The sequence below is a fragment of the Eutrigla gurnardus genome (assembly GCF_963514095.1).
Source record: "Eutrigla gurnardus genome assembly, chromosome: 19".
Taxonomy (NCBI): Eukaryota; Metazoa; Chordata; class Actinopteri; order Perciformes; family Triglidae; genus Eutrigla; species Eutrigla gurnardus.
In genome coordinates, this window is record NC_139930.1 from 2,453,791 (window position 1) to 2,465,630 (window position 11,840).

At 43.9% G+C, this 11,840-nt stretch overlaps 1 protein-coding gene and 1 long non-coding RNA gene across 2 annotated transcripts; both read right to left on the reverse strand.

Moving 5' to 3' along the window:
* Nucleotides 1–353: 353 nt before the first annotated feature.
* Nucleotides 354–3,450, reverse strand: LOC311029516 (tripartite motif-containing protein 16-like). Its single transcript, XM_084034681.1, has one exon. It carries the CDS (start codon nucleotides 3,430–3,432, stop codon nucleotides 1,768–1,770), a length of 1,665 nt encoding a protein of 554 aa, XP_083890807.1. The 5' UTR covers nucleotides 3,433–3,450; the 3' UTR covers nucleotides 354–1,767.
* A 4,179-nt stretch (nucleotides 3,451–7,629) lies between these two features.
* Nucleotides 7,630–10,071, reverse strand: LOC311029703. Its single transcript, XR_014598905.1, has 3 exons — nucleotides 8,840–10,071; nucleotides 8,332–8,508; nucleotides 7,630–8,144 (listed from the first exon to the last, which is right to left on the reverse strand). It is a non-coding gene; the product is annotated as an uncharacterized lncRNA (long non-coding RNA).
* Between the last annotated feature and the right edge of the window lie 1,769 nt (nucleotides 10,072–11,840).

The following is an 11,840-nucleotide window of genomic DNA, read 5'->3' on the forward strand; positions in this document are numbered from 1 at the left end:
AAGGTGTTGGGGTTGTAGCAGGAGCAGATTTGGTTATCAACAGTTAACTATCAATATCAATATGATTATCGATATTAATAATTATATTTAATATATTATCATGATATAATCATGAATAAACGGGGCACCACCCTGGGATCAGGGAAAAGATAACCTAAAACTGTATTCAGTCTCAATAAAAAGGTTTTATACTCACATGCCAATCATCGTGATCATTGGCAGAGAAGTATAAAAAACAATCTAACAATTAAAAAGGCTTGAAATTCAAGCACTAGCCTTCACAACCTGCTGTTATCCAGTGACATATACACAACAAGCACAAGAGACCGCTAGTTATAATATAATAAGATTTATTAAAATCAGTAATAATGATCACAATCAATAACACTGCAATTAACAAAGCCTTATTACCTAACTACCTAACACACAAAGCTAAGCTTAAACAAAGGGAGATACACACGTGGAGTGTGGGTGTGCGTATGTGTGTGTGTGTGTGTGCGTGCGTGTCGAGAGAGAGGGAGAGATGGCTATGGGCGGCCACCAGATGTAGCGAGAGAGAGAGAGAGGTGGAGCAATTCCTCGCAGCATTCAGGGGCGGAGCCACTGAGGTCTGATGGAGTAGCGAGAGAGAGAGAGAGAGAGAGAGAGAGATAGCCGTATGTAGCCACCAGATGTAGCTATGTCCCTAGCGCCCGCCGGGAACAGCTGGCTTAGGACACGTGTGTGCGGCGTGTATGTGTGTGTGTGTGTGTTAGCGGGACACAAACAAAGAGAGAGGATGCGCGAGCGATATTCGGAGGGACAGAAAGCGTGCCGTTATCACACGGGCTCTCGTGAATAAACTGGCGTTTATTCCGCTAGACCGGTCTTTTAACTGATAGTAGAGGCTTTCTGAGCTCGCGAATATGGCGGAGGTTAGTCGGAAACACTGTTACAGAAATCAACCCAGCTGCGTGGTACACAATCAGCATTCAAATACAGCAGCACATGAACCAACGGACTCGGCGGTCCGCGATCAGAACTTAGAACACATCAACAAGAATTACAAGCATATCCTACACTATCACTTGTGTCTCTGCCCAGACTGATAGCCTCTTACTGGTATCGTTGCGTAAGACGATGACGGCGTTCCGTAACGGCGGTGGTTCGTGAGTCCCCGGCGTCAGCGGGGGACGTGATGAGTCGGCTTCGTCCAGACGAGAGCGGAGCGGGTTTCCTCTCGTTGATCAAACTCAAATAAAGAAAACAGTTGGTGTTTCCTCCTTCCACGAGCGGCGATATAATCGCGGCTTGGCGATTTAGTCAGCTTACTTCAGACAGCGTCTGGTAGCTGGAAGGCAGGAGCCGGCTTGGTTCCTCTTGTTGCAACGGTGCGCTGCGGGGCCGTGTCCACCTCCTGTTGGTGGAGGGGTCGCCTCCCGTGGCAACGTGGTGTTGCGATGGAAGCGCTGGAACCAGCGCCCGGGTAGGGGTGGGAGCCAGAGAGTAAGAGTGAATAGGAGCACAAGAGGCTTCGGTTTATAAAGCTCACGGCTGCTGCCGGGGACCCCCTGGGGTACCTGCCGTTGTCAGCCAATGGCGCACGAGTTGTGTGACGTCACATCCCTCACCTGGGTGAGAAGTGAAACTATAATGGCGGTGTAGTTTTTAATCCCCTTTGTCCCTTTGTCTTGGCCACATGTGTAGGCTTCTGTAGGCCGCATTGTGTAGTCCTTCTAGTGAGGTCCCAACAAAGGTGAAGTCATTCAGCTCTTAAATGACTTCTGTCTAGTTGAGTTTACAGATCTCACCACTACTTCCAATATAATGAACACGAAGTCCAGCATAGAGGGTCTCAGTGAACGTGGTCTGGACTCTGTGGAGGAGAGTCATGGTCTCAGAGACGCTGTAGAAGGACAGAATACCTGCTCTGTGATCCAGGAACACTCCTACTCTGGAGGACCGAGGACCTGAGACGGGAGTTTTAACACCGTTGTACCTGAAGATATAACTGTAATCGTAACAAAATAAAGACCAGGATTTATCATTGTATCCAAACCAACATGGATTCCCTCCTCCTGCTCTGCTGATACTCTTGTATGCGACTGCTACTTCAACTCCACCTCCTCTCCACTCCACCTCCCAGTAACAACGTCCAGTCACACTTTCTCTACTCAGGACCTGATAATAAAAAGTGAATCTGTCTGGGTGACTAGAATAAGGCTGGTTTTGACTCCTTGTTGCTTTTCTGTTCCCCTCAGATAATAACAGATATGTGTTTGCTGTGTTTGGATCCAGTGTGATTTCACATGAATATTTCAAGAATCCAGCTCTGGTCTTGGGTTCTGGTTGTGGCAGTAAAACATCCACTTCAGTCACTGCCAGTGAGACGTTTGTCCATCTGTGTGTCAGAACTTCCTGTAGTCCATCTCTGACTTCTGACAGCGCCGCCGTCACGTCCTCAAAGTAGTGGCGAGGAGGACGGGCGTTGATGCTGGATGAGTGTGTGGACTCACTGAGTGGTGACAGTGACGGGTAGTCGTGTAGAAACTGGTTGTGATCCTCTGTGTGTGAGAGCTTCTCCAGCTCAGCGTCTCTCCTCTTCAGCTCACTGATCTCCTGCTGCAGCTTCTCCTGAAGCTCTCCGACTCGACTCACTTCCCTTTCCTGCTGGGATCTGACCTGCTGCTTCACGTCAGAGCGTCTTCTCTCCATGAGACGGATCAGCTCCGTGAACATCTCCTCACTGTCCTCCACTGCTTTATCAGCAGAGTGGTTGATGGCCTCCACCTCCTGGTGGAGCAGCTTCACATCTTTGTCTCTGTCCTGGATTCTCTGCTGGATGTTTAGTCGACTCCCCTCCAGCTCTCTCTGCCTCTCGGCCCTTTCTGCTGCAGCTGAGACTGTGTCGTGGCCTTTATGTTCGTCCACAGAGCAGAGATAACAGATAGACTGCTGATCAGTACGGCAGAACATCTTCATCACCTCATCATGACGAGAGCACACGTTCTCCTGGAGCTTGTTGGAGGGCTCCACCAGCCGGTGTTTCTTAAATGCTGCTGATTCATGATGAGACTGGAGGTGTTTCTCACAGAAAGAGGCCAGACACACCAGACAGGACTTGAGGGCTTTCAGTTTCCTCCCAGTGCAGGAATCACAGGCCACATCTTCAGGTCCAGCATAGCAGAGACCAGCAGGAGCAGCTAGGAGTCCAGTCCTCTTCCGCTCCTCCACCAGATCTGCCAACATGGTGTTTTTCTGCAGGACAGGCCTCGGTATGAAGGTCTGCCTACACTGAGGGCAGCTGTGGATCTCCTTCTCATCCCAGAAGCTTCCAATACACTTCATGCAGTAGTTGTGTCCACAGTGAAGAGCCACCGGATCCTTCAGTAGATCCAGACAGATGGAACAAGACAAGGTCTCCCGGTCCAGCTGAACTCCTTTCTGCGCCATTTCACCTCTCAGCGACGACGACTGTCTGCGTTTCACTTTGTGAGAAGTGAAACTGGTCTGAGGTCTGATCTCAACAACATGTGTGTGTGCAGTGAATGTGGCCTGTCAGCTGCTGCACTTCACGGCCATGTTGGTTACACTCATCCTCACATGGTAGACCTGAAGGGGAGGAACAAGGAAGTGTGTGTGTGTGTGTGTGTGTGTGTGTGTGTGTGTGTGTGTGTGTGTGTGTGTGTGAGTGTGTGAGTGTGTGAGTGTGTGTGTGTGAGTGTGTGAGTGTGTGAGTGTGTGTGTGTGTGAGTGTGTGCGTGTGTGCGTGAGTGTGTGTGTGTGTGTGTGTGTGTGTGTGTGTGTGTGAGCAGAGAGAGGAGGGAGGCGTTCTCAAGCTGGGGTTCATTCCAGGAAGAGGAGCGGCACATTGACTTTGTTTCCTCACTTCTAACAGAGCCTTCAAACTCAACTCAAACTTTATTTATAAAGCGTGTTTAAAACACCCAACAGTTGACAAGTGCTGTTCTGGACAATAAATAAAACAGTAGACATCATGCAATAATATAAGACAGAACACATAAACATACAATAAAAGGATGTCTTGCTCAGTTTGAATCAAAAGCCAGAGAGAAGAGCTGAGTCTTCAATGAGGACATAAAAACCTCCAGGGTCTGGGCAGATCTAATGCCCCGAGGCTGATCCAGAGCCTTGGTGCAGCCCCCACAAAGGCTCGGTCCCCCCTGGATTTGAGTCTGGTCCTGGGGACATCATTAGACCTGCCGACTTCATTAAACATACTGTCCTGCTAGAGCTCTTCGCTCTCAGAATAAAGGCTTACTTGTAGTTCCTAAAGTCTCCAAAAGTAGAACAGGGGCCAGAGCTTTCAGTCATCAAGTTCCTCTTCTGTGGAACCGTCTTCTGGTTCTGGTTCGGGAGGCAGACACTGTTCCCACATTTAAGAGTAGGCTTAAAACCTTTCTCTTTGACACCGCTTATAGTTGGGGCTGGTTCAGGTTTGCATTGGACCAGCTCTTAGTTATGCTGCTATAGGCCTAGACTGCTGGGGGATTATAGTGGCACACTGAGCCTCTCTCTCTCTCTCTCTCTCTATGTTCCCCCGGAGTCCTTGTGCTTTCTTGCCTAGCACGTCTCCCCAGGCCTGGACTGGGACAAAAATTCGGCCCTGGACTTTTTGGTCCAGACTGGCCCACCACAATCCGCCACAGATACTGTGCCAACTCGGCCCGTTGATGTACTGTACATATAATCACACAAGCCCTTAATAACACTACTATACTGAATAATATCCCTTTATATTCTGGAGCCTTGAATAACATAAATGATGACTACACAGTATGTTGCTCATTTGCTCTTAAGAAGGATACTGGAGAAAGGATTTAAGATTCAAGAGTGTTGTTTATTTAACTCACTCATGGCATTGGCAGGCTGATAGCAAGGTGGTCAAACCACACCACATGGCAACATGTGAGTTTTAAGCTTGTAGATCTGCAAATGTGTGGCATGCTTTGATGAAAATATAAAATAGTGGTTAATAAAAGCAACTATTAATCAGGTTAGTAGGGGTCTGGAAAATGGGTGGGACTACTGGGCCTCTGTAGCCTATCATAGGGCCACTGGGCCAGGTATTCTTTAGACAGACAAGCCACTGGGCCTCTAATGTGTCTGTGGGCTGCAGCTGAGCTCTGTGGGCCGGTGCATGTCTCTCTCCCTGGGCTGCAGCAAAAAAAAAAGAGAAAAAAAAAGGCAGCCACTGCCGGCCCATTATTGACCGGCCCACCGGGAAAACTCCCGGTACTCCCTATGGCCAATCCTCCCCTGGGTCTCCATGCTGTGGTCTTGTTTGACTCTTACCGCCAGTATTTTTAATTAAAGTAATTGACTAAAATCGGGGGCTGCACGGTGGTGTAGTGGGTAGCACTCTTGCCTCGCAGCAAGAGGGTCCCGGGTTCGATTCCCAGGTCGGCCCTGGCTCCTTCTGTGTGGAGTTTGCATGTTCTCCCCGTGTAAGCGTGGGTTCTCTCCGGGTTCTCCGGCTTCCTCCCACAGTCCAAAGACCTGCAGGATGGGAATCGGCATCTCTACTGCAAGTTATACTAAATAATACTGCTCTACACTCTCTTGACATCAGGCCGTTCTGAAAAAGGGGCAGAATTTCATGATCTTGTCAACTGAGGAATTAGGTGATTTTACCAGCTGGCAGCAACACGTGGAGACCATTTAGGCAAAAAACTCATTTTTGCCAAAAAAGTGACTAAGGCAATTATTTTAACAAGGTGACAATGTGATGTGTGCAAGAAACTGATTTCCACTGTGGTCTCCTGGCTGCAAAAAAGGTAGAGGAAGGAGAAGGAAATGATCTGACGGATCTATACAGTGCATCACCTCATCTGGATAGATATGTAATAAAATATTTTGAAATAACATATACGAGTTGCTAGCTGTATTCCTTCTTAAACATAAATGAAATGAAATGGTTCTGGACCTGTTACCCCCGCGACCCTATCCAGGATAAGCGGTTGAAGAGGGAGGAAGAAGGTTCTCTGACTGTCAGGATGAAGATTTTAAATGGCCCCTGCTATAAAATACAGACGTTTCAACCTTGATCAGGCCAAACCATACTACATAGACATGATGTTGCTGATGGAGAAAAATGTATGTCAACTTGGTAAAAATGATAATTATGATTGTGAATAGGTCAGTCATCAATATCTTAAACACATTTGGCCAGTAAATACCCCTGAAAAGATGTACTTCTGATTTTATCCAAGTTGGACCTGAAAGGGGTGTGAGAAACTCCATCTCAAAGGGGCTGGCTTGGAGCAAGATGGAAAATGTAACTTTGTCGTAGGACAACAATGAAAATATCATTGGAAAGGTCTTGGCCTAGAGAGTAACATATATCAGTATGAGAACTGTGTGAGGTTCCTGCTTCTCAGGAGTGACCTTTGAACCTTGAAAATGAGACACTTATGAATGCTTACAGGACGGGAACGAAATGTGTTACAAACATGGGGTCAACAGTTTTGGAAAGGTCTTGACCTCTACTACCATAACAGAGGGTAATCCAACAGGGGGCGCAACTGTATGGGTCAAAACCCAGAAAAAACAAGATTTAAACCTCTTAATTATAATAAAAATCAGATTTGACCATAAATATGTGTTTTCCACTACCAAGAACATCTGGAGAGCCTCCAAGCTTCCTTGTAATCTCGTCACATAATAGGGAAAACACTTTAAAACTACATTAAAAATGGCGCACCACACACACACACATAGCAAGCACGTGACCAGACTGTCGTTCTTCAAGCATTCTTCCGGGTTAGGTTAGGTTTCTAAACGTAGGGTTTAGAAATTATCTATCCACTTATTTTTTAGCATAAAAAGTCAAACCACGTCACATATGTTTATATTTTGAGAAAGCCTTTGTAAATAAATACATCAACACAAACATTTAATCGCGCTATTTTAGCACTTATTCTTGTCGCTCCGTTTCGCAGACTAACAGGGGTACGTTCAAAGACAGAACTGTTCGATCAACGTTTGAAAAAGGAACTTCTGGGGTTCGTAATTTGGATCTATTGTTGTTGTTCTGGTGTAATAATGTGGTTTAAAGTTTGTTTACATATAATGTGGCTATCGAGACTGTGCCCCACACGTCAATCAGATTGATTATTAGTGAAGCTAACGCTAGCTAACAACGTTAGCTAACGTTGCTGCTTGTGAACATACTTCAAGAGAGCGATGTGCTTCTCTGTGTAGTTTGGACAGATTTAGTGGCCATCATGTAGCCTATGAGCTTTATTTCCATTTTTAATGTGCAAATAAACTCAAACTTTAGATGCTTTTATATCAAACAGGTGGGTTTCAAAAAAGACACAGTTGTGGATTAAATTTACATGTATTTATTCCAGATGTTAAAGTTCTCCTCCAGACAGATTAAAGAATGACACTGTAAACCAGGGGTCACCGACCTTATTGACCCTGAGAGATACTTCCTGGGTCGTGAATCTGACAAAGGGCGACCAGTTTGAAACACTTATGAAATAACACATTTGCTTTGACCTCAGAACCAGCATAGGTCAGAGTTCACCTACATTCACTAAACTTATATTTAAGTTATAATAAACTTGTTTTTAATGCTTTTTTCAAAAACATTGTCATTTTCAAATCTATATAAAAGCAAGTCTGATTAAAGAAGAATAGCAAAAGAATAAAAATAACATTTTTGAACAGGCACCTGTTGACAAAATGAAGCTTGAAGTCTGAAGACAAGTTAACATGAAGGAAAGGCTAGCTAATGAATGTAGCCGCCAAGGCGCTGATTAGTTTGGATGTCAAAAGCTTTGATAGGCATGGCTTTCCATGGCTTCAATATACAACATATATTTACAACATAGATAATAACATCTACAAGAAATCTACATTTTTTTCCTCCGCCGTGGGATTTTTACAAAACAAGAGTCTTGTAAACCACCCCACCCCTCCCTCTCCTCCCAACTAGATTTCTTCATCAGAATCTTCACTACTGCTGTCCTCTTCACTTTCCACGTCTTCCTCCATTGTGAAGAAACCGGGCTCTGTGTTGACAGTGGCGTAGGTGCCTGTGACTGCACTCAGTTTGTTTTGGAGAAAGTCTTTTCTCTGTAAAAGACAGGCGTGCGGTCCCCTGTATCCGGCCTCGGTCATATCCCAAGGAGTGGCTTGAGGGAAAAGTGAAAAGGAATGAGATTTAAAATTAGGCAGATACATTTGGAAATGTAATGCAGTTTGAATGCCCAACTCTGAGGCTGTGTTTTTGTCTACTCAAAAGGAAAATAAAAAAAATGTCAGTCATTGGGAATGCTCCTCTTTTAATAAATAAATAAATAGAATATTTGTAGAACATACTGTGGTTCCTGATGTTGTCCTCAGTGTGATGAAGGAGGTTCTCCAGATTATCTAATGCCTTTCTCAGGCACTGATAATGCTGGGTCATCTCCTTCACAATTATGAGCTTCTCCTCTTCCATACGCCCGACCAGCATGACTTGGTCGAAAAGTCGCCTCTTCGAACGGAGGCTCACCACTATTTTAGAATAGAGAACAGATGTGACAGAATCAAAACATTTGAGCATGTTCCATGTTCATGTGCCCATTGGTTAATAAAAGAATGGGTCAGTTTTTCCTCATACCTACTGTTGCTGACTATTGTTCTCTATTTGACTGATCTATATCACTTAATCAAGCCTTTTCTAACATTCCATACTACAAAATAAGCAATAAAAGTATGTATGATTCGTACTGATATCATATTGGATTGATATCGGTATCGGCCAATATGTTTTCATGTATGGACTTTGTCAGTGTATTTTAAACCAATATTCACAGCTCAATATCAAAATGATGACTTTGCTTACCATCTCCTTGCACTTCCCAAGGCAGAACCACATTATCAGACAGGCTGCATGCTGCTTCTATGTCAGTTGTGTCTTGACCAGCAGCAACAGTGTTGAACTGGATTATAGATAGATAGACTTTATTATTAGACTCAAGGTCCATTAAAAAACAAACAAACACACGAATTTACAAATTTAAAAGAGACAGTCATACCAGTGTTTCCACATGGCTGACTGGTATCTCACAGCACTGAGTCCAGGATTGATCAACAGCATTAATACGATATTTTGTGTGTCATTCAGTCGAGAGATGAATTTGTACATCAATTTCCGCAACAGAGCGTGAAAAGTATTTACACGCACTTGACAGAATAACTCACTTGCACAGCACCACCTGGGTTTTCCCATCAAAATTCGTAGGCAATCGTTATAGGCAACCTGAAGTTTGCGAATGCTTGCCTTTTTGAACTTAACCCACAAGGGGGCAGTGTAAAGGGGGGTACAGTATGCTCTGAAGAGACTAATTTTAACATCATTAGAACACCAGAAAAATTTACGTTTCAGCACATTGGCTTGTGTATATAAAATACGCCGTTGCCTGTACATATCCTCATCATCACACAAATCATCAGTGATGATGTGTCCCAAATACTTAGCAGTATGACAAAAAGGTAACACATTTCCTGACAAATGAAATAATGGGAACACCAGTTCCTTATCACCTTTAGTTCGACAGATCATAACAGAGCTCTTTTTGGCATTATAACTAACATTAAATTCTACCCCATATTCTGAACATATGTTGAGCAGCTCCTGAAACCCAGCACTGGAGGGAGAAATGATTGCCAGATCATCCGCATACATAAGATGATTAACAATGATATTTCCTATCACGCATCCTGTTTTACATCTTCTCAACTGGTCTGATAGATCATCCATATAAACATTAAACAGGCAAGGTGACAGTAGCCCACCCTGACGGACTCCGTTACTCACCCCAAATGGAGCAGAGACTACATTCCCCCATTTTATTTGTATGCACTGATTGGCATACCAATAAACCAAAATCCTTAGGACACTGTCAGGCACGCCCCTCTGACTCAATTTTGAAAACAATTTATGATGGTTTATACGATCAAATGCCTTAGATGCATCTATAAAACCAATTAAAACTGAAGAATTCTGTCTTTTATATCTATCAGCAATTTCCTTTAAAGCATAAATACATAAATCAGTTCCATGTTTAGCCTTAAATCCAAACTGGTTATCAGAGGTGTGTACATAAACAGACACTATTTAATAATATGCTCTCCAAGACTTTGGACAGCACACTGGCTAAAGCAATTGGTCGGTAGTTGTCCAGGCTGCCCACCTTGCCGGCTTTATTCTTAATGACAGGGACCAGAGTTACCGATAACATAGAGTCTGGTAGCACTCCATGGGTCATAAAACTAGTAAAACAAATAGCTAGAAGAATTGCTGCTCTTGGGCTAGCATATTTAAGATGTTCTGCTGAAATTTTATCTGACCCACATGCCTTGTTATCAGGTAACTGTGCAATAGCTTGTAGTACTTCGTTGACTGTGATTTGCACAGTATCACCACTGGAAATCTTGCCTAAGATGCAGGGGTCACTTTTAACACAATTAAAAAGCTCTGAGTAGTGTTGCCTCCACAGTTCAGCTATGTTGCCACCACCAGAAACCCCCTCTATGGTACAAGGTAATGATGTATTGTCCCTGTTAATAGCTTTTACCTCTTTCCAAAACCCAGTGACATCGTTACCAAGGAGCTTTTCAGCCATGGAATCTGCTCTCATTTCTTGCTCATTTTTATTAACATAACGAACTGCATATTTATATCTAGCAGTAGTGGCTTTTTTGTAATCAAGAACAGGTCCTTCTCTTGGTCTGCCTGCCTGTACCCAAGCCCTACATGCACTCTTGGCTTCTGCATGATGGTGAGACACATGTTTGTTCCACCCTGGCTTAATAGTGTGTCTTCTCTCAGAGTTGTTACAGTACGTTCTGCTGGCCTCATATACAGATCCCACAATACAATCATACAAGGCACAGAGATCCTCACAATGAGATTTTAGGTTACAATTTACATCATTGCACAGGACAGCATCTTTGGGCAGACAGAGACTACTCAAGAGAACATCAGTGTTTCCATAGTATGAAAGCCTATCCTCATTTGTGAGTTTAGACCAGTCAATTTTGTTATTAGAGGAATTTTTCCCCTGCTGTGTCAGCTCAGGGAGACTATCACAGTCCAATGTCATGACAAAAGGAATATGATCAGAGGTGGATGCCTCATAGACAATCTCTATAGTTCTTATAATATCATGTGCATCGGCAGTGCTAATGCAATGGTCAAGCCATGATGTAGTATGCCAGGCCTCACTTATGTAAGAGAAACTGTCTGCAGGCAAAAACATTTGAGTGGATACGGTTAGATTATGTTCATCACAGAACTGTAACATATGGTTTGCAAACAAAGAGCTTTTATCTGATATATCAGCATTCATATCACCCACTACAAATACACTTGTGGCTTGGTTCTCAGAGATAAAAGAATTTATAAAAGCAAGTCGATTTAGATATTCATCCTCATTTGCCAATGCTTCATATGGTGTATATACGTTGAGGATGCTAAATTCCTTGTTATTAATTTTTATGAGGACAGCAATACACCAGTCAGCTTCAAGCCTGATGACTTTTATCATCGAGTCCAACTTTTTGTGCCAGAGGATGGCCACGCCCCCTGCTATTCTTCCTCTCACTATTCCCAGGGAAAGATCCGTTGTGGATTCACCAGCCCCGTGAAAATTGTCATTAAAAGAGTTCAGTTTCCCCAAGTCTTGCTTTGGTAACAAAGTTTCTTGGAGACATAGAATGTCACACTTTTTCAGCAAGTTGTCCACTACTGAGCGCCGGTACTTATCTCCTGCGTTGTTGCCCAGGCGCAGCCCGCGACAGTTATATGATCCAACCCGCATAAATAATATTAGTTCGGCAGC

Bases quoted from the DNA above. Each gene is read 5' to 3' on its own strand.
- LOC311029516 (XM_084034681.1), bottom strand. From the start codon at position 3,432: ATGGCGCAGAAAGGAGTTCAGCTGGACCGGGAGACCTTGTCTTGTTCC.